The 27060-nt window shown below is 36.4% G+C and overlaps 1 protein-coding gene across 7 annotated transcripts in view; it reads left to right on the plus strand.

Annotated features, from left to right (window-relative positions):
- LOC131148002 (callose synthase 9) overlaps positions 1–27060 on the plus strand; it is a 194605-nt gene that overhangs the window by 103931 nt on the left and 63614 nt on the right. For 5 of the 7 annotated variants that reach the window (XM_058097727.1, XM_058097729.1, XM_058097730.1 and 2 more), the window contains 6 exons: positions 8430–8564; positions 10898–10966; positions 11045–11222; positions 11397–11511; positions 19912–19977; positions 24433–24552. In XM_058097727.1, coding sequence (XP_057953710.1) covers positions 8430–8564; positions 10898–10966; positions 11045–11222; positions 11397–11511; positions 19912–19977; positions 24433–24552 — 683 coding nt within the window. The remainder of the gene's footprint in view (positions 1–8429; positions 8565–10897; positions 10967–11044; positions 11223–11396; positions 11512–19911; positions 19978–24432; positions 24553–27060) is intronic. The other 2 variants (XM_058097733.1, XM_058097732.1) reach the window with 1 other exon arrangement.

Below are 27060 nucleotides of genomic sequence, written 5' to 3' on the forward strand. Positions count from 1 at the left end.
CCCTCAATCTGACCCTTTCTCCCCTTTCTGTTACCAGGATCCAAATGCTTTTCTTTCTCGTCAAGATCAGTCAACTATAAACCCATCTTATCCAGATGTTGCACTGGTTTTGGTTTATTCTTTTTGTTTTTCAGTTTTCTTCTCTGTTTTTGTCTGGATTTTTCCAAATTTTGGTGAGGAGATGTCTTATTCTCCTGTTTGTACATTTTTAATCCATTAATAAAATCCTTCTTATATATATATATATATATAATCATCTTGTCCAACTTCTTTGAACTTCAATATCCTTTCCATTACCTACCTCTTAGAAGAAATTGGGGTTGACAATATTCATTACTGACTTTTGCAGTTGCTGGCTGCCCTATATTTTTACCATCATCTTCAAAGAGATGAACGCTTTCTAAACCTTCAAGTGTACTTGCCCTGGGAGATGCCGCCAACTAAATATGAAACATACCCTTAATGCTTACAAAATTCCTGCAATAATAAGCCATCATTGCTTGCAAATTCACTGTGAAGATCACTTTCCATTGTCAGACTCATCATCCCTTTTCTTTTAATCCCTGATGCAACTGATCTCGCTCTCTTCTTAGTCACTATCCAATGGAATATTTTTCAGTAGAACCGTCTATATGAAGATTTTCCCCACCATTAACAAAGTTGTTCCCATTGCTGCTGATTTCTACATTATTATCCACTTTATTAAAAATTTATTTGACAATTCCACTGCATGAGAACTATTATCATTATTTATACTTGATCTATCAGCATTGAGTCTCTTAACTGGTTGCTTTGCCTCTGCTCCTAATGTTCTATCATTCTGATTCTGAGAAGATGTGCCAAATTTGTAAAAAGAAATAGCCAAATGACAATCTTTCACCATTTGCATTTTATCCTTATTGTCAAACATTGAGGCTCCTCAATCTTGTACCTCATATCCCTGCCCTATAAGAGAAACTCCCTCTGCTTGTATGTCGGAGTTGGGACTCTCCAATTGTCACTGCTGCTTTTTTGGTAATTCAGATTCGAACCAACAGAAGCCTGCTTGCTTTACATGTGCCCTGTCAACAAAAGCCTTTCCTCTCTCCCAGCAGGCCTGCGATGCACTTTCATTACATATAGACCCAGTAATCTGATTTCCACCGTTCTTAGGCCCAACAACCTGAATAGATCTATTTGCACCTTCTGCCTCACTCTCTCATCTCAAATCTTAGGATTTCAATTTGGTTTGTACTAATCACCAGAGTTTCTTCCCCATCATGGTTGTCATTCAATATGATGGTAGAGGAACACAGAAGATAGCATCGTGTTTAGAGATCAAATTTGGAAATTGTCAAATAACCACTGTTTTATGAGAGTCTATAAGATTAGAGTGTGTTTATCATATGCTTCTAGATTTTTTTTTTTTGTTTTTTTTAATTGCAAATTAATTTATTAAGAAAGAGAAAAGAGAGGATTACAACCTAGAAGAGGACGAGGGATGCTCAAATGCCAGAAAAAACAAGAGAATATAAACTAAACAATAAAAAATAAATAAGAAAATAAGAACAAAATAAATCAAAGAACTCTATTTAAAAAGCCCTTCTTTATGCCCACCCCTTTGTAATTGATGGGGCTCTGTGATCTTGCTAGTTCTCACTGCCTATTATCCGTTTTCTTTTAGCACCATCCAATTGAATTTATTCCTTCATGGATCAGGCAGCCACTCTCCAAAATCATTCAGAATTTTATGAGCACCAACATCCTGTGCACTAATTTCCTGAGTAGGTAATAACCTCACAGCCAAGTTTACAGCCATATCCCTCGCCAATGATAGAAACATCCTCTAAACCTTCATGCAGATAAGGGATTTTACATGAGAAATATCCCTGTGAGCATCAGAAAAATTGGAAACATAATCAATATTTTCATGAATCTCATCCAAGAAAAGACCACTATCACAAGCAAAATCACTCTCATTTTTTGCCTCTGAAATTAATCCCTCCTTTGTCTAAGTCAGACTTGCAACAATTTCAAGATTCCTGAACATAAACTTTCCAGCGTCATCTATTTTTAAAAATTTTCCACCCTGAAAACTTGATGGTTAAGACGGAAAATTATCATATTCTATTTTTCCTCCTCGCTGATGGATGTGCTTATACACCTTCATTTCCACTCTCTTTTACAATATTTTTCATCTTTTCATTCCCCTAAAGTACTCGACACCTCTGGGAACAACCCATTGCCAAAGCTTTCCTCCTTTTGGCGTCCATGTGATTGCACCTCCTGCCCTTCTTGAGAATTCTTAAGTACTTCATTACAAAAATTATTAGGCAGCTGTCTGACCTCGCGACAGATTGGAGGTTAGCATTCTTGTAAATTGATACTTGTACTATTGTTCCTGGTTGCTTTAGTTGCTTATAGTTTTTTGTATCTTTTTTTATCCAGAGAGGACTCCTTGTGCTCTATTTTGTACTTTGTTTATTGCTTTGATAAAGTTATCTTTTATCCAAAAAAAATAAAAAATAAAATTATTGGACAGCTTCCTAACACGAGCATTTGAATCTATATATCCTTAAACATAAGGAAATTGCGATCTCAAGGTATGTTTGTTCCCCTCCGCTCCTCTCTTCTTTCTTACCATGGAAAGTCATTGTGGAATAACTCCAGTGAGAAGAAAAAAGGTGTTAAGGGACTCTACTAGCCTAACCCTAGATCGACCTTGATTGTGAGTCAAGAGACCTATAGCAAGATATGATTAACATCGTACTTAAGACACATTTGACAAGAATCAAAGAATTGAGTCTCATTACTTGTTGCAAAAGATACGTCCAGCTTTGTAGCTATGAGATAACTTAACTTCCTAGCAAGTCTTGATTATTATATGACATCAATTAGGAACAAATCATCTACATTTGGTAGTAACCTTCTTATTGGGATTCCGTGGGTGTACCAATATGCTTGAATCTCAATAGCCCAACCTTATTTAATAGGTTAAGAACATATTTCCTTTAACAAGAAAGTACCCATGCAAGGATGAGATACCCAATTCCTAAGAAGTACTTTCAAAGGTCCCGAAATCTTTGACCTGGAGGCTTGTGTGCAAAAATTGCTTGAATTGTTGTATGCCCTGACAATATTTATGTGTGATTATAATGTCATCTACATACGTAGTAAGATTTCTCCTACAATATTATGATGGTAGAATCATGGTCTTAAATTTCCACGAAATTGAAATGGCAGTCAATTTTTGTTTTACATAATTTCCATCGAAATTTCAAGGAATCATTCGAAATTTTAGCGTAAATTGTCAAAATTTTAACTATAGGATGAAATTTTCAGAGAATTCAATAGAGAGATGTAGGAGCGAAGTGAAATTTCTCCTTGAATTTTTTTTTTTTTTTTTTATAGAAACAAAAAGATTATTACAAGGGATCTTGAAATTACATAAAAAAATAAACTTACAACAACATTTTTATCTAAGAATTCACGTCGTAATATCATTATTTTTATAATAAATAATATTTAAATGATTTAGGAATTTCATTTGTATTAACTGAATATTTTTAATGCACATTATCTTATACACAAATTATATTACAACTTTTCCACCTCATACACAATATAAATGTATTTAATTTGTAATATATTAATCCTAAAACTTATGTTTTCGTCTATTAACCATTTCTAAAGTTTCATAAAAGAATTCCATAATTTACTGCTAATTTCCATTACTTTTCAAATCGAAATGTAGATTGACATCGAAATCGAAATTTCCGTCAAAATTTTGATATTTTTGGAGCTTCGAAATTTGAGTCGAAAACAAAATTTAAGACCTTGGGTAGAATACATAGTGATCTATATGACATGTTTGAAGACCAAAGCCAATGAGCACTCCACTAAATCTTTCGAACAATGCTCTAGCAAACGACTTGTAGTTGTAATTTTTTTTTAAGGCAACACACTAGCTCGAACTCCTTGTGAGAAACAAACCCAAGAGGTTGCTCCATGTAAACTTCCTTATGAAAATCACCATGTAGGAAAAATATTCTTCACATCAACTAGTGTTGATGCCAATGATAGTAGCTAAAGCGATAAAGGAACCTTGGTTTAAATTGAGCGACTAAAAGAGCATGTTTGAATGGTTCATATGAGTACACCCTTTAAGTATGAGTCTTGCCTACAAGCGGGCAACAAAACCACTATCTAGTTACCTTAATAGTATATAAATATCGACACTGAATGTCAGACTTACAGCTAGAAGTGGCATAAGCTCCAAAGTATCCTTGTTAGGTAAGTCATGCATCTCTTTATCCATAGTAGTATCCACCCTTAGTCGATAGGGTTTAAGATACATATCGAGAAGGGAGATGGAGGATAAAGGGGTGATAAAAACAATAATAAAAGGGTGACACGACATCTTAATACACAAAGTTACGTGTGCATTGACCTTTTCGAATGGCATTCCAAAGATCAATATCATGAGAAACAAAGATTAGTAGACAAGGGGTGAAGGCTCACGAAGTTGACCATGTAGAGGCAGTAAGCTTGATTTGGAAGATGAGGTAGTGGAAATGAAATATCAAGATCTTTAGGTTTGAAAGAGTTGGAGTAATGGGGAATAGAATCAAAGAAAGTAATCTCAACATGGATAAAGACACAATGTAAGGTAAGATTGTAGCATTAATATCATTTTTGAGTATGAAAATACTGTTGGGGAAAAAAAAAAACTTGAGAGTACAAGGATATGACTTATGAACACCTTGAATTAATTGATGGATAAAGGACATTCGACCAATTATATGAATAGGGAATAAGAACAATGGAGCATCAGAGAATAGAACAATGTACGTTATTTTATTGCCCATGACAGAGGATGGATTTGTAGTGATAAAAAAGGAAGTAGTAAGGGCAGTGTCACTCCAAAACACTTCAGATGCATTCATTTGATACAATAAAGCATGGGTGACTTCAAGAATATGTCTATTTTTTATTTAAGTAACTTCAATTTATTGTGGAGTGTGCGCACGAAAGGATTGGTGGATTATCCATGAGGTAGCCACATAGGTAGTGAATTGAGAGTGCCTAAGTAATCTTTAGTATATTCACTTTAAATAATTTTGATAGACAAATTAAATTGCGTTTTGATTTCAAAAGAGAAAGCACAAAAGATGGTAACTTAACTTTGAATGCTCTTTCATTTGATAAAGCCAAATCATCCTGGAGTAGTCATGAGCATAGGTAACAAAATATCAAAAATTCGACTTTGGAAGAACTTGACTAGAAAGCCAAGCATCAAAAGGGACTAACATAAAGGGTTATGGCTTATTTATTGGCTTAGGAAACAAAAGAGATATGATGATGCTTTCCACATGATTCATACTCTAAAAGCATGAAAGGAGTTTGGCTTTAGCACTGTAAGTTGTAGAGGGTAGTAGTATCTTAAAATTGTACTGTCCTATGGCCTTTGATAATCATCTTCCCTGTGAAAATTGACATATTGAAAAGAGTGTGATGGAATCGTTGGCATTGGTGAAACATGGTTAATATTTTTAGATGCCGTAATATTTAGGGTAAGAGACATTGACTTCCCTTGAAGTTTGGCAAAAAGACACATATTTCCACTTAGGTTTTAGAAATCTAAAATACCTCTCTTTAGGTTTGGGAAAAAAATATGACTTTTTGTCAAGGTTTCCAAAATTTTATGGACCTCTCCTGAGGTTTGCCAAATACGTAGACCTCTACTTATATTTGTCGACATGGCAAGCCCAGGGAGGAGCATAAGTGTCTAGAAATAAAATGTTAAGGGAGTTCTATGGGATTTTTGAGACCTTAGGGGATGTCTGTGTCTTTTTGCCAAATCTCAAGAAAGGTCGAATGTCTTGCTCTAATATTTGTTCATAATCATTCTGGATAACGCTTGCATCCTCTGTATTACCGTGGCTGCTGGCACAGAGTTAGCCGATGCTTATTCATCAGATACCGTCATTGCTTCTTGTCTGGAAAAGAAGTTCACGACCTGTGGGCCTTCTACCTCCACGCGGCATTGCTCCATCAGGCTATCACCCATTGCGGAAAATTACCCAATGCTGCCCCCCCCGGCGGGGGGGCGGTAGGAGTCTGGGCTGTGTCTCAGTTCTAGTGTGGCTGATCATCATCTCGGGCCAACTACTAATCATGACCTTGGTAAGCCATTGCCTCACTAACTAGCTAATCGGACGTGAGCCCCTCCTCGAGCAGATTCCTCCTTTTGCTCCTCAGCCTACTTTTTCTAGTCCAGTTCCAAAATGTATTTATGAGGTTTTTGAGTCTAGAGAGGTCAAGCTAGCTCTAGTTAGGAATAGTCATTTTCTTAAGCACATTTAAAGCTGAAGCCTGTCAGGTACTTGTATTTATGTTAGTGTTGATACTGAAGAGGCAGTACCTAATTTTCCCTTTGCTTTTGCTTCTCAGTTCTGATTTGTTCATTATTTTCCTATGATTTGGAAGTGTGGGTTGAGGATTCACCTATTGGCGCCTTTCGTAACCTCCATCTTTGTGTTTCCTTCCTGGAGGATCTCTCCTTGCCTTTGAATATCCTTGTGATTTAACCTAATTTGTTATTTCTAATCTGATGGATCCAACATGCTGTTTCCACCACGCATGCTGCATCAATTTGGCATCAAATCAGCTTGTCCGTTGATATTTATAGGTTGTTAATAGGGATGGAATGAGAAAATGGGCCCAAATAGCCAAGCCTTACTTGATCGTTGATGTCTTGCATGAACTACAAGGCATTGCTGCAGATAGACTCATTGCAAGGTTGGGCATGAAGCTAACTTGGAAGAAGGGATTGAATGTGATGAATGTAAGTGAAATCCTGATTGGGAATTTTCCTTCCCTGTTTCTCTATTTTTTCTTTGTTTGTTTATTATTAAATTAAGAACAGGGGAAATAACTGATAGAATTGGATCTGTTTTTCATAGAAATTTGATGAGGGTCATTGAAATAGTGAAATATAGCTGTTGTAATTGATGGATACTTCAGATTCCCGTTTAATTTCTCATGTAGTCTTCAATACGATGATCTAATTTATTGCATGATCAAAAGATTGACAAGATTCAAAAAAGATTTTTTTTTTTTGGGGAAATATGGGTGAGGTATTTAAGCTTCATTTGTCTAAACGGGATTTTTCCTGACAACCAATCCTGAAGGTGGTTAGGTCTCAAATCTCTCAGTCTCTTCAATAAGGCCCTCATGGGTTACTGGATGTGGAGATTAAATGAATGAGTTTCTTTGGAGAAAGGTTTTTTGCTTTAAAGTTTGGCCTCAAACGCAGTGGGTGGACATCCAATGAGCCTAGACAGTCCTTTGGGGTTAGTGTTTGGAAGGCGGTTAGTGCAAGGAAGGATATTTTTTTCGCCCTCATTCACTTCCATGTTGGCGATGGGAACAGCACCTTTTTTGGGTATGATAGTTGGTGCAGCTCATCTCCTCTAAGTTCTCAATTGCTGGTTATTTTGAATTTTGCTTGCAGCAAAGGATGCTTTGTATGAATGTGGACCACTCTGTTGGCAATTGGACAGCTTGGAACATCCCCTTTGCTAGAATTGCCTGTGGCTGGTAGGTTGTATCTTTTGCTGTCTTTTACGGCTGCCTTTATGGAAATGTGCTGAATTGGACCTATCCGGATGTGCTTCTTGGAAGCTCAATAAAAATGCTACTTCTATGAGCAGCTTGACAGCTCCTTTAAGGCCAGACCAGTTTTCCTTGGAAAGCCATGTGGAAAACTCCTGCACCAACAAAAGTTTTTTTCCCTTTTTGGTTTATTAGGCAGCTTTGGGAAGGATTCTCACTCTCATGACCTTTATAGAAAGAGTTTCAGCTTGGTCAATAGATGTCTTCTTTGGAAAGGAATTGCTGAAACTGTCAACCACTTACTGTTGCACTGTCCTGGACTAGAGCTTTTCATAATTTTGCTATTGCTCTTTCAGGACAGTGCTGGGTCACTGCTGAATATGTCGAAGAGAAAATCTGGGCGTTGAAGGGTATTTCTATAAATAGAGGTAGTTAAAAGGCTGTCTTTGATTCCGCTTACTATCTTCTGGACTGCATGGAGAGAGAAATGCTAGAGTTCTTGAAGTAATGTTGAACCGTACCACAATCCTCAAGGATAGTTGGCTTACTACTGCTTAAAAGTTGGTTCAATCGGCAGTATATGCTTGAGACACATTTAATTTTTGATCTCTTGGATACACTGTTGCACTATCAAACCATCTCTTTGTTGTATCTTTCTGTTTTTTTGTTTGCTCATGGGTGGCACTGGTACCCCCTTGGTGCCCTTCTATTTTTCTCTTTGCTGATAAAATTTGATTATTTTTTTCCCTGCTTGAAAATGATTGGATGTGCAACAGATACATACTTGTATTCTCTTTCTTATTGCATTAACATTGGATATTTTACCATCACAGATGAATGGAAGAACTTTCTTGCTCGAATAGGTCGTGATGAAAATGATCAAGATTCTGATCTTTTTGATAATCCAAATGACATTCTTGAACTCCGGTTTTGGGCTTCTTACCGGGGGCAAACACTAGCCAGAACTGGTAAATATTTTCTTTCTGGTATTTTGTCTCTTGTTGTTTTAGATTTGCTGCCATGTGTGAGTAATATGCAACAGGCATTTGTTTATTCTTTCTTGTTTATCACTGCCAGTTTCTGTTCATCAGTTGGTGATGTGGTCGAGACATCCAAAATGTTGCTAAGACAAATGAATGTGGTTTAGGACATGCCAGCAATGTTGAAATATGTGAAACTTTGAAAAGCAGGTAGAGGCAAGAAAAGATGCAAAACAATCTGTTAAAGCACTTTTAGGCAAGAAAAGATGCAAAATAATCTGTTACTGAAGCTAAACTAATTATATACTAGGCTAGGTACTTAGGAAGTGGAGGACATTAGAATCAACGAACATTAGACAAGATGAAAAATGGCATAGTTTGAAGGACTGGATGGCATCCCAATTATTAGTTTCTAAAGATTCTTAAAAGAATTCCATTCTTTACTTCTAATTTCCATCATTTTCTGAAAATTGAAATTGACGTTGACATTGAAATTTCCATGGAAATTTGTGTACTTTGGAAGCTTCGAGATTGTAGTTGAAATTGAAATTTAAGACCTGATTGCAGTCGAAAATACTCCATGGAGATGTATATTGGAGCTTGCCATTGTCCCAAATCTACATACATACGTCACGATGTGTACGCTTCTGCACAATCTGGGATTCCATTGAGTTTTACAACAGTTGGTCAATCAAAACATCTTGCATCCATAACTCTTGTTTGCTGTGACTGATCCAGGTGCAAATAGGTATTGGACTTGTCTACACCTATGAAATGGATCTTGAGAGCCTTAAATGACTGCATATAATTGCTTCCATTTATTGTCTCCATTGTAATATGTGGCAATGATGAGGTAATCAAATGTGTTGGACTTGTGGACTTCATTCCAGCAAACATAAATAAGACCAACAATGAAGAAGGCAAACAACCTGATTGAATCATGAGCATGACAAGAGAGCACTGCTTGAGCACTCAATTGCTTAAAAACAGCTTCTGAAGGTACCAAAAACTCTTTAAAAGAGTGCGCTTGATTGACTGTGAGTGAGCAACAAAAAGGATGGATCTCTGGACTAAAACCCATGGTGACCAGCTTTATATCATGGTTTTCAGGAGGATTCGAACCATGAGAAATCAAATTGAAGAAGAACTGGATTTTATTGAGACTCATGCGTCTGTGTGTGGTATCAGATCCATCAGCCTTGAACCTGCACATGAAGGCATGTGGAAGGACTTCCGTTGATTGGCTTCAAGGATCTACAAATTGATTTTTTCTGTGGGGCTTGATTAATGGAGTTGTTTCAGCCCATTGGTGGTGTGGACAGCCCTCCTACGGTGATAGACAGGCAGGTGGTTGAGTGATTTAGGGTTCAGTTTGGCAGTATTGACGGCATGTTAAGGATTTTGGCTTTGGGATCATGGTCTGATACCGTACTAACTGAGTTCAGTAAAACTATACAAGCTAACACTGTGATTGGTTTCAGTCTTTTTCTATAATATATATCTTGTGCATCATAATAGCCATTACACCCGTGCTAACCCACACTAACATATAGTAATAACACAAAATGACCAGCAAATATTAAACTTCATGGTCAAGAAATTCTTAGCTCTATTAGATTCTGATACCTGGGATCTATTATGCAATCTGATGGAGAAATTGAAAATTAAATTAATGGAGTTGAAAGTAAATTCGGTAAAGTGGAAAGTTCTATAGGATGACTATAAGTCCAGTAATGTTTTATTGATAATAATAGATTAGACCAGGGTATGGTCAGTGGTGCTTAAGTTTGGTTGGGCACTTGGAACATAGACCGAATGACACGCTGGTGGGAGGGGTGTCATGGTAGGAGTTATTTTTTGGCGGTGGGGTATGGGTTGGTTTCCTAATGATTAGTGGGATAAAAAAAATCTTTCGTATCAATTTTATCAATTATTTAATTATTATCAGTTCCAGTTTAAGAATTTTTATTACTGTTGGTTTAGTCCTAGAATAACTTGGACTGGGATATTGGGCCTCTGACCGCATAAGCTTCAGAATTTGTTGCCCTAGATGCCTAAGAGAATTCATGTAGCTGACTTGAAGGACCTAATGCTTGGTTGTTATTCTTATAGCCTTTTTTTTTTTGTGAATTTTTTTTTAATGGTTCTAGGTGCATTGTGTTTGTGTTTATTGTTCTTAATGTCAGATTTCTGAAAATTTTTTATTCAGCGTCTTTGCAGAAAATTATTCATGTTGCCTTTGTCTCTGTCTTATCTTGCTTATATCTATATTTATGATTTTCTGCTTTACCATTTATTGTTTGCAATTGGGGTTATTGCAGTTCGCGGAATGATGTACTACAGGAAAGCTCTTATGCTTCAAACCTATTTGGAACGGGTTGCTGCAGGAGGTTCTCTTGTTTACTTATTTTACCATTGCTATTTTAGCTTGTACTATCAGTTTTCTTATCATATATTTGTTCTGGCAGATATAGATGCTGCAAGTTCTAGTAATGAGGTTACAGATACTCAAGGGTTTGAGTTGTCTCCTGAAGCCCGAGCTCAGGCAGATCTTAAGTTTACATATGTTCTTACATGTCAAATATATGGAAAACAGAAAGAAGAGCAAAAGCCTGAGGCTGCGGATATTGCTATACTAATGCAACGGTGGGTATTATGTTTCTTGGCTATATTTGTTTTGCGCTAATCACTCCTTTTTAATTGTGGAGTCTTCAGGAATCAGGAGCAGGCTTGGCAAATGCTGGTCGCATTTCTTTATCAATCCTTCGCTATCTAATTATTTGCCATATTTTTTTTTAAAAATTTTTTTGTTTTGATTAGAAATGAGGCTCTTCGAGTTGCTTTCATTGATGTTGTTGAGACACTAAAGGATGGCAAAGTTCACACAGAGTACTACTCAAAGCTGGTCAAGGCTGATATCAATGGGAAAGATAAGGTTCAGACATCTGTATTTTTGTTGTTAATTTGAATTTTTATATTGTTGTTGGTGTTGTTATTTGGATGGGTTGGTGGGAAATCATTTACTTGATTTAGAAATCTGCATAAGAGCTTGGATTATTAAGGCAGTGAGAACAAGGTCTTACGTTTCTTTTTAGCTAAAATTTTGAGTCTTTAGAATTATGGAATTATCTTGAAGTTTTCATGCTGATTGTCAATTTCAATTTCAGTTTTAAAAAATGATGGAAATTAGCAAGGTTGTTAGAATCAGGATTCTAAGTGGGATCGTTGGAGGGATCTGCAGGATCAAATCGTTGAATTGGATCAAGAATCGTAAGATTCTACTTTCAATGTAAAATAAATATTAAAAAATTATATATGTGAAACTTTATGATAAGTCTTAGGACTAAAAACTTTTTAGTAACTTAGTAAGTATAAGAAGTTAAAAATACAACAAAAAGTTCAAACAATGAAAAGAAGAAAAAGAAGAAAAGCAAGAAAAGGAGGAGGAGGAGGAGAAAAACAGTGCTTACTATTGAGTCTTTTCAAGAAGCAATTTTTTTTTTTTTTTTTTAAAGCATACCTCTGCAGCTCTGCTGGGCCAGCTGGCTTGGCTCTTTTCTTGGCTGCTGCTGATCAAACAAGAATTCTGTGTAGAAGAGGACTGATGTGTTCTTGTCGAACACCAAGGAAGGAAGAGGACTGAGGAAGAGGAATGAGTTTTTGTCGAACCCCAGGAACTCTGGTTGTTGAACACCAAATAACTGTTGATCAGACAACAAAACTGCTAGTTGCTGCTGATCAAACACCAGTCACCAGATGGAGGGCTCTCTGGTGTCAAAAATGGGAGAAATTCAGGTGCTGTTTGCTGAATTTCAATGAGTAGAGGACTGAGGTGTCGAACTCCAGGAAAGTCAGGTGCAGATTCTGCTGAATCTGTTCACTGATGGGAAGCTGGGAGCCATTTTACCCCAGTTTCAGAAGACTTTGGACCAAACATAAACCTTTTGGGGCCTTTGGGTGAATATAAACATGTATTGGGCCACATTATTGAAGCCCAAAAAGGAAAAAAAATCCCAATCCAGGTAACAGAGTAGGATCTGTACAATTTGACTTACGATTCTACGATTTTACCGATTCTTTTACGATTCTACTTGATTCTGATTTTTGTTGCGACTCGGATCGTTTGGGTCAATCTGGATCATAGAATTGTACGATCATACGATCCAGATTGTGATTTTAATAACCATGGAAATTAGTACTAAAGCATGGTATTCTTTTATTGAACTAAAATATTATAAAATAAATACATCAAGGATAGGTAATATTCAATTAATAAAAATGAAATTCATAAATTTATTAATCTTTATTCATTATGCAAATGCAGATAATTTATGCATAAGAGGTCAAATAAAATGTTGCATATCTAAGAGGTCAAATAAAATGTTGCATATCTAAGTTTATTATGTTGTGTTTAGAAAAAAAAAATATTGCAGTCTGTGTAATGTATGTTATGTATCATGTGTGTTTATCTTTCGATGTGTGGGGGAGTGTTATATATATTGTTGGTCCACAACCTAACGGCTTAAGCTTTTAAGTAAAATGGTAATCTAACAAGTTTCTAATATACTTTCCAAAGGCAGAAAACTATAGCTCACATCCTTGTAATAATCTTTAGTTCAATAGAAAAAAGAAAAAAAAAGAAAGGAGAAATCATCATGGGAATTTAAGATCATGAACAAGACTAAGTTGAGGCACCAAAATCATCTGCTATTGTTGCTTTTCATTTTTCTCCATTTCATATTCTTATCTCTGAAGGTGAGCGGATTTGGTTTTAGTAGTTTGAAAATCAGTTCCTGTTGTCTTTTAACAAACTCATGCTATAATTTCTGGGGTAACGCTCTTAATCTATTTGAGAAATGTTGGCGTATTTTACTTCTTGTGGTTGTTAATGGAGGTGTACTCCTCGTTTATTGCTGCAGTTGTGAATTCTGTGCAAAAATATACAATCTGAAAGTGATGAGTGTGGATTAAGTCAGATAGTTTCATCATAAGCTTGTCATGTTTCTTGAGCTGTCAATATTTATTCACTTTTGATTTCCTTTTTTGCTTATTTTATAATTATGATGAATCTCATCATCTTTATTGAAATTTCTGTTGAAATTTGACATTTTGAATTCTTCAAATTTACTGTTGGAGAAAAATGTGCTTTGTGCTCTCTCTCATGGTGCATTATGGTGGGTTTTGATGATTTGTTTGAAAGTGAGAAGAACGTGTGTAAACTTCCTTATTTGTTTGTTGAGGTTTTTTACACTTTTTTTTTTTAGAAAAAAGAAATTTATTAAGAGAAGAGAATTGCTGAGAGGAACACTTGATAACATCAAGGAGAAGACAAAAGAAGATTTTAAAGGAATAGGAAAATATAGGAAACAGAAAAAAATCCGGGAAGCAAGTTGTCCATAAAAATGATTGCTTTACAAATATGATCATTCCTTTCTAACATCGCCATCTGACAATCAAGCCAACAGCACCATGTGGTCCCTCTGGAATCCCAAAAATGTCAATTCCTCTAAAGCAATCAGCTGAAGAAGTCCAAAGACTCAATCCTATCCCAGATTAATTGTTTAGGCACTCTAATTAAATGTCGCAAACTGTACTCAAATGATACACAAATCCGTAGTCTGCTAGCATTGTCACATGAATAGCCCGCTAAAGCCTCTAAAAGGGGTCAACACAAAGACCTGGAAGAGTTTGAGCGTACTCAGCTTTTCACCAAAATAAGCCCATAGTTTGTTCCAAATGCCTCAAATCATAGGACAACAGAAGAAGGTTAAGTACTCTTATTGCTACCCTAGCACATAAAACACACACCCTTATATGGGCTTTTACTTGGCAGCAAGTTGTTGGTGTTAATTCTATTAGGGACCCGAACCAAATAAAGCTTTATCTTTCGAAGGAACTTGCACCACATTTGGTTTGAGGAATGAAGGTAAAGCAGTTAAAGAGGTGTGGCAGGAAAAGATTCAAGGCAGGATGGAATCCATGTTTGAATGCGATTCCTATGTTTGTTCAGTCACACATATTGATTTCTAGGGTCGCAGTTTTGATTCTTTGAAGCTTTTGATGGCCACTGCTATGCAATGAAAAATATGCCTTTACTTACAAAATTGCCGCCAATGCAGAACACACACTCCCTGGAACGTTAGGCTGAATTTCCCACTAACAATAACTGAGAAGGCAGCGTAAGACAAACAATGTCTAGTCCTACTCCTGCACTAAAATCCCTACTCCCCACCCTCCTTGAATAAACTCCAATGATACTGATCATAAGCTTTCTCATATTTGAATTGAAAGACCAGCCCTTTCATTTTTCACCTATTAGCATCGTCAACAGTGTCATTAGCCATAATAGCCTCGAGAAGCTGCCTGCCACCGACAATGGCACTTAGCCCCCATTTGGGAGCACTTTAAAAAAAAAGTGCCTATAGTTCTTATCACTTAAAATAAGCTCTGGGATAAAATAGTGATGTTTGGTTTGCATTGCAGTAAGCACTTATTGCAAAAGTGGTACTATACAATCACTTTTTTAATTTGTTTTAAAGTGAATTTGGGGAAGCTTTCTCAGGTTCTTTTTGGCCACTTACAAGTGGGTACTGTAGATGGCAGTGGCATGGCTGTAAATTACATTAATTTATGGGCACGATGGTAATTTACTCTCTTCTTTCTTCCTGCCTCTCTTGATCGCTCTTGTCACTTTCCCTCTCTTGCTGTCTCTGTACAGTAATGCTGCTTCTGCCATCACTACACTGGAAGCTCTGCCACGTGGCTTGGACCCTAAAATACATTCAAATGATTCTCTACGAGGTCTGATTTCAAGGGTTGTTACTAGTTGGCCGGCCATAGACGAAAGTTTAAGTTTCTTTTTCTTTGTTTGGGAAAGGGTTTCATTTGCAGAGAGGGGAGAGGGAGGGGGTTTCTTTTGATTTTTGTATTGGAGATTTTATTTTTTTGTAGGGGAGGGGAGGGGAAGGGAAGAGGGGTTCTCTTTGGTTTTCAGATTTGCTGAAGGGGGAAGGGACTTACCATGGAAGGACATCCGAGAATGCCCCAGCTTTTTCCAGGCATGGATTTTTAATTATTAAAAAATATATAGAACTAATAATATTATAAATCTAAAACTAATGAATAATGATAATACATTATTGTTAATCAGAAAATAGAACTGATGAATTATATTAATTAGAAAAATATTAATTAAAAGTATTAATTTAATCAATGTTTTAAAAGGCAAAGGCACAAGGCAAAGCATTTTAACCCATAAGAGGCGAGGCATAAGCCTAAGGCATTCTGGCGTAAGCCTTTTGGGAATTTGTTTTTAAGAAAAAGTTTTCTAAATAAATTATATATATTTTAAAAATACCATCGAGAATAGACAAGACAGATGTGATTGGTAGAAGGAAAGGTGGAAAGCTAAAAGTCGAACCTAGAAACTACCGTATGAGTTGGGGGGTGGTGGTCCCAACTCATACTGCCAAAAACCGACGCTGGCTTCATATTGGTAGTTGGTTATGGACTTGAAAATTTTGCGATTTTTTTTGTGGGTGCCTCCTTTTTCGGAAGCCCCTTACTCTATTCTTGTAAGGAAAAATTAAGAAAATCATAAATCTAATGTAAAAAAAAATAAAAATTATATATACTTCGCAAACTACTTGTTGGCCATTTAAAAATTGCTAACTTGAATACATGACATAAATCATAACAAAAATAGCTATATTATAACAAAGTTCAAACTATTTTCATGATCTAAGATACAACTCTCAGTTATTTTGGAAAGGTTGAGGTTCAAAGAGTTTTAGAAACCAACTCATATTATGACATTCCTTTTATAATGACATGTAGTTAAAATTTTTTACAATTCCAACTTGAGAATCACACACCCAAAATGTGTAAGCCTTAATTAAAAAGGCGCAAAAGACATGCCTTTTATAGAAATGCGTAAGCCGCAGCATGTAATGCGTTAGCTCTTTTGGAATTTGGTGTTTTAGATTGAGCCTCACGGTGTTTTAGGCACGCCTTGCCTTGGGGCTAGCCTCAATTGAGCCTTTTAAAACACTGAATTTAATTAATAAGATTACCATTAACATGAATTAAGATTTGTATATTAGAAATACTAATTAAAAATTTAAATTTAATTAATATGATTATCACTTACAGAAATTAAAAATTATACATTATTTATTATTTATTATATACATGCATTATGCTAAGAATCTGTAATAATATTATTTATGCAATAATAATATTCATATAGAACATAAAATAAAAGTAGGTATCCTAGCACTAATTATTTTATTAACATTTATAATCAACACTTATTTTAGATACAACCAAACAGTAGTTATGATTTTTGGTACTCTTTCAAATTCAGCACTTATTTAGCTCAGTACTTTTTCAGAATAGTACTTCATAAGTGGTTCCAAGCAATTAATTTAGTATTGGAAAAATTGTCGCGCACAAGGTCTTAAATTTCGATTTCGACTCAAATTTCGAAGCTCCAAAAGTACGGAAATTTTGATAGAAATTTTGATTTCGATGCGAAAAAATAATGGAAATAAGTAGTAAGCATGGAATTATTTTATAAAGCTTCGGAAATGATTAATAGATATAATTTAAGTTTTAGGACTAATATATTACAAGTAAATACATCTATGTTGTGTATGGGGCGGAGAAGTTGTAATATAATATGTGCATCAAACATATTTGTAAGATAATATGTCCATTAAACATATTTACTGATCAGTTAATACAAATGAAATTCATAAACCATTTAAGTATTATTTATTATACAAATAATGATAATTTAGACATGAATAGTTAAATAAAATGTTGTTGTAAATTTACTTTTTCATAAATTTCAAAAGCACTTGTAATAATATTTTGTTTCGATAAAAATAAATAAAATAAATTAAGAGAGAAATTTCACTTAACTCCTAAATCTCTCATTTGCATTTCGGGGAAATTTCATTGCTTAGCTCAAATTTTGACAAGTTTCGCTAAAATTCTGAGATTTCGATAAATTTTTGGATGATTCATTGAAATTTCGATGGATATTATACAAGACCGAAATTGAATGCCATTTCGATTTCGAGGGTGATGGAAACCGGAAATTTCGAAGGAAATTTTGATAATTTTGTTGAAATTTAAGACCATGTTCACGCAAAATCTCAACCAATCAGCAAGTACTTTAGCCACAATCATATATATGCTGATGTTCTAGCAAATTAGCCTCAAATCTTCAATGTGATTGAATGAACCCCTTTAGGAACTAGGGTGATAAAAATAGAATTCATGTCTGAAAAAAGAAAAAAAGATCTGGAAAACTTCAAAACCAATCATTTTTGCATTGCAACACTCCTTGATAGAGCCATATTAAAACTGTTGTGTCCTTGAGCTTTTTCTCTCTCCCAAACCCAAGAACCACCTTCCCAAATCTCATCATTTTTAAAAGGCCTTTCACCCTCTTGCCACGACACCTTATTCACCTAACAGGACACTAATTGAACAGATCATAGGACTATGTAGAATTTTATCCAATTATCGGTTTCTAATATCCTAGCCATAATCTCCTCCACATTCGCATCGTGGTATATAATAGACTCTCCATCAGTTGTTTCCAACTCTTCAATCACTCTTCCTTTTCTTAACATTTGCAACCTATCAATAAATTTCTTGCTAAAAGAAACTGTTAAAATGTCAACCCAGAATATCTTTGTAAATAAAATACAAATTAGGAAAGTGGGCAATTATGGGGGATTTGATATTATTCAATAGGAAATTAATTCCTTGTTTAGAATAGGTTATTGTATTATATATTGGATTGTACGTAAGAACAAAATTATGAAAGAAATATTTTTTCCCAATCTTTTCTTCTTTCATGGTATTAGAGCTAGGGTTTCTTAAACCCAGCTAAACAATGGCTGACAGCAGAGACTCTACCTCCTCTACAAACATCACCGGCGATTCAGAGGTTACGTCCGGTGGGAGTACGAATGATAACACAGTCTTTCCACTCTCATTGGAAACACTAAATGGAAAAAATTTCCGTGAATGGGCTCAGTCCATGAAACTGGTGATTGAGGGAAAAGGAAAGCTTGGTTACCTTACCGGTGAGCGAAGGAAACCAGATCCTTCCGACGCTGTAGCCTTGCAAAGATGGAGGTCCGAAAATTCCATGGTCACGGCTTGGCTCGTCAATTCAATGCTACCATCAATCGGAAAAATTTATTTGTTTTTGCCGACGGTGAAGGAGGTCTGGGAAGCCGTACGTGAGACATACTCCGATGGCGAAAGTTACTCTCAAATCTTCGACATCAAGACCCGATTGTGGCAGATGAGGCAAGGCGAGAGAGTGGTTATCGAGTATTTCATGGAGATGAGTCATCTCTGGCAGGAGCTCGATCTGAGCATCGACGAAGAGTGGGAGTGCTCCGACGATAGCACGCAATACTGAAGGAGGCTCGAAAACGAGAGGGTCTTCGAGTTTCTTGCCGGCCTGAATCGAGAGCTTGACGATGTAAGGGGACAGATCCTTGGCCGGCGACCTCTCCCTTCAACCCAAGAAGTATTCGCAGAGGTCAGGAGGGAGGAGAACGGGTAATGTTGTGGCCCCAAAATGAATCCGCTGGGCTGGACCCGACTGTAATTGGATCCGCCCAAAAATTAGATGGGCTGCACGCTAGGCCGGATGCCTTAGCTCTTGCATTAAAAGGCCCAGGAGGACCTAATCAACGACCACAAAGAGGAAAAATATGGTGTGAACATTGTCGAAAAACAGGTCATTCAAAAAATACCTACTGGGAGATTCATGGAAAACCGGTAGACTGCAAACCGAGACAATGCCACAAAAATAATGGGTACTAGACCAACACTGGCGGATCAATTGAAAGATCACAAGGAGAGAATAATGATACCCCATCTGGCAGTGTCATCAGTCCTGAACAGTTGGATCCATTATATAAGATGTTTTCATCAATGCAAACATCGGGTCAGTCCTCCTCTGGTTCTCTGGCTCATCGAGGTAATCATCTGTTAGCTTTAAAAACCACATCTTGTTACAAATGCCCTTGGATAATTGATTCGGGTGCATCCGATCATATGATTGGGTTGTATCAATATTTTTCATCCTACTCCCCATATGCCGGGAATTTGAAGGTAAAAAATTGCAGATGGATCTCTCTCACCAGTTGCTAGAAAAGGAAGTATTCGCATATCTGATTCCTTAACTTTACAATCAGTCTTACATGTCCCCAAGTTATCGTGCAATCTGTTATCTATCAGTCAGTTAACAAAAGACTCGAATTGTTCCGCTAAATTTGTTTCCTCCCATTGTGTTTTTCAGGACCTATCATCGGGGAAGACGATCGGCACTGCTAAAGCGTATGAGGGACTCTACTACTTTGAGGAGGTAAGTTTGAGCGAACTATGTAATACTGCAATTTGTGATTATGCATCTACTTCTAAAAATAGTGAACTTTTGTTATGGGATTCATGGATGGATTATCCCAATTTTCAATATTTAAAACGTTTGTTTCCTTCTCTTTGTTCAAATAAAATGGCTTTTGTGTTTCAATGTGAAGTGTGTGAGCTTGCTAACCATCGTCATACTTCTTTTCCATCATCCATATACAAACCATCTCGCCCATTTGCTATGTTTCACAGTGATGTATGGGGTCCCTCACGTTCCATAAATCGCACCAATAAAAAATGGTTTGTGAGCTTTATCGATGACCATACTCGTCTTTGTTGGGTCTACTTACTGAAAGACATAACTGAAGTCCGCTCCATTTTAATCAATTTTCATACCATGATTCATACACAGTTCCAGACACATATTCAGATCCTACGTACTGATAATGGTACGGAATATTTCAATACCATCCTGGGAACTTATCTTCAAGATCATGGGATTGTTCATCAAAGTTGTTGTGTGGATACCCCTCAACAAAATGGGGTTGCTGAACGAAAAAATGGACATATACTTGAACTAGCCCGGGCTTTAATGTTTACTACCCACATGAAACATTATTTTTGGGGTGATGCCATCTTAACAGCCACACATCTCATTAATCGAATGCCAAGTGGAGCACTCTCATTTGTCACTCCTCTTCAGAAATTTGAGGAACACTTTCCTACCTCTCGACTCCCTTCCAGTCTCCCACTGAAAATTTTTGGCTGTACTGCTTTTGTTCATGTGTATGCACACCATCGCGATAAATTGGATCCTCGTGCTATTAAATGCGTTTTCATTGGTTATTCACCTACCCAAAAAGGCTACAAATGCTATGACCCGGTCTCAAAACGACTGTTCGTTAGTCTTGATGTCACTTTTTTTGAAACCACTCCTTATTTCTTAAAGCCCTCTCTTTAGGGCGAGAAATGGTGGAGTGAAGATCGGTTCTTTGATCCTTTTACTATTGAATCTGCGGTTACTCCAATTACTTCATTCCTTGACCCATCTATTGAGTCTATTGAGTCTTCCATTACAATACTTCCCGATTTGCCTAACACAACTGAACACTTACCCTCAGGGGGTGATGTAGGAGAACAAAACAACGCAGACATACTGGTTTACTCAAGAAAGCCGAAAACAAAGGAGAGGGAGAATCTCATACCTGAGGCACCAAGAGCGTTGGACCCGGTGATGGCTCCAAATAATCATGATCTGGTAATTGAGTCTTCCTCTGATAATTCTGCACCTGATGATATCAATCTAGCTATTGCAATCAGAAAACAAATCAGGTCATGTACTCAATATCCTTGGTCTAAATACATGTCTTATAAAAGCTTGTCTACAGGATATCGTGCATTTGTCTCTAATCTGGACAGGATGAAAGTACCAAAAAACATTCGGGAAGCTTTAGAAATACCAGAATGGAGAGAGGCAGTCTTGGAAAAAATGCGAGCCCTAGAAAAAAATGGAACTGGGAAGTTGACAGATCTACCGAAAGGGAAGAAGCCAGTAGGTGGTAAATGGGTTTTCACAGTGAAATGTAAATCTGATGGAACAATTGAAAGATATAAAGCCAGACTTGTTGCAAAAGGCTTTACATAGACCTACGATATTGACTATATTGAGACATTTGCACTAGTGGCAAACTTAAATACAGTTCGGGTTCTCTTGTGCCTGGCAGCCAATTTAGATTGGCCACTACAACAACTTGATATTAAAAATGCTTTCTTAAGTGGAGAATTAGAAGAGGAAGTTTATATGACTATACCACCAAGATTCAGTAGAACAGGTGAAGAAAACAGAGTGTGTAAACTAAAGAAATCGTTATATGGCCTCAAACAATCTCCGAGAGCATGGTTCGACAGCTTCGCAAAGGTACTAAAGAATCAAGGGTATCGACAAGGGCAATCAGACCATACACTATTCTTCCAACAGTCTGAAGGAGGTAAGAAAAAAATTCTAATAGTGTATGTTGATTATATAATCTTTACTGGTGATGATATTGTAGAAATGGAAAGATTGAAGAAGGTTCTGGGACAGATGCAGTATTTCTTGGGCATGGAAGTGGCAAGAACAAAAAAGGGGATTAGTGTTTCTCAGTAAAAGTATGTTACTGACCTCCTAGTTGAAACTGGCATGCTAGGGTGCAAACCCAGCGAAACCCCGATAGAAACAGTAAAGAGGGTTGAAGATTGTGGAAAACCAGTAGAAAAGGAGAGGTATCAGAGATTGGTTGGCAAACTGATCTACCTATCACATACTAGACCAGATATTGCATTTGTAGTTCGTGTAGTAAGTCAACACATGCATTCACCAAAGGAAGTTCACTTCGATGCCGTATACAAGATCCTTAGATATCTCATGGGATCCCCAGGAAGAGGGCTCTTCTTTAAGAAATGTGAAAGCAAGGAAATAGAGATCTTTACAGATGCAGATTGGGCAGGTTCAGTGGAAGATAGAAGGTCCACCACAGGATATTGTAGATTCGTCTGGGGAAATATCGTGACTTGGAGAAGCAAAAAACAGAATGTGGTGGCTCATAGTAGTGCTGAAGCTGAATTCAGGGCAGTCGCTCAAGGGATTTGTGAAGGATTGTGGTTACAAAAACTATTGGAGGAATTACGGGTACCGGTGAACCTTCCTATCAAACTCTATAGTGACAATAAGGCAGCTATTAGCATCTCTCTTAATCCAGTCCAACATGATAGGGCTAAACATGCGGAGGTAGATGGACACTTCATCAAAGAAAAAATTGAAGAAGGAATTATATGTATGACTTATGTACCAACCAAGGAAGAAACTGTAGATATCCTCACTAAAGGCTTGGGACGACAGAGTTTTGATGATCTTATTAGCAAGTTGGAGATGATTAATATTTATGATCCAACTTGAGGGGGAGTGTTAAAATGTCAACCCAGAATATCTTTGTAAATAAAATACTAATTAGGAAAGTGGGTAATTATGGGGGATTTGATATTATTCAATAGAAAATTGTTTCCTTGTTTAGAATAGGTTATTGTATTATATATTGGATTGTACGTAAGAACAAAATTATGAAAGAAATATTTTTTCCGAATCTTTTCTTCTTTCACAAACCCCTCTGCCCATTTGAACCGAACTTTCTGCCTCTGGAATATGTACTTTAAAAGCTGCTCCTCAGCTTATTTTTAATATCTAAGAGTGACTCTTCTACCAGTGACAGATAATATATATATGTATGTATGTATGTATGTATGTATGTATGTATTTATATATTTTTTGTTTTAGTTAAGTAAAAGTAGGGCTGCAAACGTGCCGAGCCGAGCGAAGCTTTGCCTTACTCAAGCTTCTTTATTAAATTTTTAACCAAGATCGAGCTTGAGCCGAGCTTAGACCAATCTTTATTATGCTTGCTCAAGCCTATTTATTATGCAAATGAATGACCCAACAAGCCCTTACCAAGCCGAGCTAGTGTGGAATGTGAAATTGATACAGTTCTTATTAACTTGCTAATCAGTGTTTGAAGAATTCATTAAGTCAAAATGGTGAATCTGCATGGTTTTGTGATTGTGGATGATCAAATTTATTAAGACACAAACCGGTGGCTATGAACGAGGCTGATTGGTTTTCTTCTGTTTTTCTTTTTTAAAAAATTGGTTATATTGGTATGAAATAGGGGATTTACAGTGTGTCTATGTCATCCTATGAAATACAAGCAATTTTAAGTTGAAAATTTTAGATTTGCAATAATTAGCTAAGCTGTCAGCTACTCTGCTTTTGTTTCTATGAGCATGGTGAAGATTCATTGATTGGAAGATTACTAGTGATAATTAATGTGTTTGACACTGTTTCTTTGCAAAAACTGTTGTTAATAAGTAGATTAAGTTGTTTATTTATTGAAATTAGGCAGTTAACAGTGCTAGCATTGAGAAGAATATGGTCATCCTTTTGTTGCTTCATAAATGGCTAAATTGTGGATGTGTTTTATTTGATTACATTTCTTCCACTCAGTTGCTTGTGGTTTACAAGACAGATTTTCCTCTGAGCTTTATGTTTTGTAGGCCGTTTTTGTTTGAGGAATTTGAAATAGTTTTTCCCCAATTGGTTCTTTGAAAGTATAGTCAACATAGGGCATTTGGAATTCCGCTGTTGCTCATTCTCCTTTTCACTATGTTAGTGAGAATTGAATTTCTGCTCTCTCCTCTGAGCTTTATATTCTGATCAATATTGCTAAAGTGCACATATTTTATGAGTTAAGGTCAGGGAAATGTATTTCAAAATTGTTTTTTAAAGATATTTTCTTCTTCTATGCTCTGTAGTTTGTCCCTTCAGTAGATATCGTCAGACAATCTCCATATTCCAACTGGCTACCAAATCTCTCACACTGCTGATAGTGTAGTATAACACTGCTATATTTGTTCTCTTCTGCAGGAAATCTACTCCATAAAATTGCCTGGGGATCCAAAACTAGGTGAAGGAAAACCTGAAAATCAGAACCATGCAATTGTATTCACTCGTGGAAATGCACTTCAGACAATTGACATGAATCAGGTAACAAATTTTTTCTTAATCTCGCCATGGATTCTCATGGACTTAAAATTTTCGATGCATCCTGTATCTGTTCAGCTGCATTTGGAAAGTGTTGTTCATGATGGGATGTTTTAAGAGGTTTGTTTATTAGAACTAAAATGAAAACTGTGTATGTGATTTATCTGGTTTCAATTTTGCTGTCTTATTGAAATTCAGGAAGTCATTGCAAAAATCCCTCTTGCTTTTTGGCCCATTTCATTTTGGGCCTCTAATTTTGAACCCATGCCCATTCTAGGATTACTACAGTGCGACCATTTTTAGAAACTTAAAACTATAAAAAATCCTTCTGAAATTGGTTTAATCATAAATGGTAATTTGGGACTGAAAATAAAATTAAATGGGCAGAACAGTTTCCTCTTTAAAAAATCTCTTAGGGGCTGTTTGTTTGCACTGAATAACTTCTTAATATGTCGGTAGCTTATTGTATCAGAATTAGATGAACTGGATGCTGTTTGGGAATTTCACTGAATAACCTCGTAATGGCTCTTAGTTGGTCAGCAATAGTATCTTTATGAATCATTCACAGCCTTATTTCCTTCTTCCTCTCTGCCATGTCATTTCTCTCTCTATCTCTCTCTCCCCCCCTCCCACCCTCCCTGTCCCCTTGTATCTTCCATAGCTACCTTCCGAAAGTAATAGATGAGAAAATGATCTGGTAGAGATGGTGAGAAACAAATGTTGCCAGGTGCATGCATTTAGATGCAGCCGTATGTCTCTCATCTCTTCATGCTATGTGATATGATCCTCATCTCCCATGGAGATGACTAGGTTCACCAGATTGGGGTTGGGGTTTTCACTCACCGCAAGCTAGATTTGGATAGTTTTTTTTTTAGTAGGTGATTAAAGAGAGGGAGTGGGAGGCATGGATGCCATCTTATCTACGTAGTTTTTATTTTGTAATTTTTTTCTCTGATTTGCAATTTTCTGGCAATTTATCCTTTGTGATTTTATTTTGTTTTTCTAGTTAATTTTACATGTTTGTATTGTTGAACAATTTATGAACAGTTTACATTTTTTGGTTTTCTCCATAGTTATTTGTGAACAAGTTCTAGTTCTTTTTCTTCAATTTCGATTTCTCTGTTAAGATTTCTTTCTATAATTTGTGAGACACTTCTCTTTTTTGTGTGGTTTAGATTTTCTTTTTTTCCAAATTTTCTGTAATATGAAATGCGTTTTTTTGATATTTTTTTTCTTATTTATATATATTTTAAGTTCTCATCAAAATGTTCGAGGGATTAGATGGTGAAAAGCATACACATTCAAATCTTTACCAGATGACCTATACAGTCCACCTATGTTTCTAATTTTGATTCATAGATTCATAATTGGATTCAACATTCTGAACTTAATGCTTTATTTTATCAAAAGTTTCCTTAATTTTGGGTTGACTGACAAATGTATAGCCTGGGATTGTTGCACACTTGTGATGTGGAAGTGCAACTACTGCTCTTGGTGAGTGTATGCTGCTTTATGAAGTGCTGCATGCACTTCTCCTTTTACCATCAATTTCTGTCATTTCCTGTGCGAACATGGGATATAGCTGGACTTTTGGCTCATTAGCTTGTGCACAAGGGCAAAAGCTTGAATTTTGAGCCTTACATCTGTAAGTAGGTGCCTAGGTTGCGTGTTTGATTCATACTGAGCCACTCACCGTTGAGGGGATAGTGTGAAGACATTTAGAAGACTTAAGGATTCCTTGTTGGAATGATTCTCTGAAAAATATAAAGTGTACCTTCTGTAAGGATTTAGAGCTTTTTTAATTCATGTGGTGGTATATGACTTGGGTGTTGGGTTTTAGTTTTAATTGCTAAATGGATAACAGCATGCATGGTGATTTATTTTGGTGCTTCTTTGATGATTTGAAATGGATAGTGTGCTTAATTGGGATAGCTGTTTGATAAATTATATGATTAAGAAGATGCTTTGGAATGCCATTAATATGTTAATTCAGGTTAGAGTGATTGAATGGCAGTTTGGTTTGGCGATTTCCTTAATTGTTATGGACTACTTCAGTTTTGAATGTCTGGAACATGGGGTAAGTAGAAATTTAAGTATGTTATCTCTAGAGAACCAATAATCAATCCATCTCAGCAAGCTCTAGTGTTGGCTTCTTTTTTATTTAAGTTTTTTTGGAACTATTTTGGGTTTGATTCCAATTAAAAAGGGGTAAGTGGGTTATCCTAAGTGCAAACCCATGGCTAATGTATTATTTATTTGTTGTGCTTTGTCACTTGTTAGATGATTATACTCTGCTTATGTGGCATTTCCCAAACTCACAGCCAGTCCTAAGCCCGAATAGTGGAGCAGGGTTGTGTTTGGTAGCTGATAGCCAATGTAAAAACTTGTTAGATCCTTGTGGTGTGAATCCTTACCAAATGTTCATTTGGGCCGCCATGTTCACTAGGCCGCCCCCTTCAAGTGATGTGTTGCACTTATAACACCCAAGTGTAGAGAAAAAAAATTAGACAA

The sequence above is a fragment of the Malania oleifera genome, chromosome 2 (genome assembly GCF_029873635.1).
Source record: "Malania oleifera isolate guangnan ecotype guangnan chromosome 2, ASM2987363v1, whole genome shotgun sequence".
Classification (NCBI taxonomy): Eukaryota; Viridiplantae; Streptophyta; class Magnoliopsida; order Santalales; family Ximeniaceae; genus Malania; species Malania oleifera.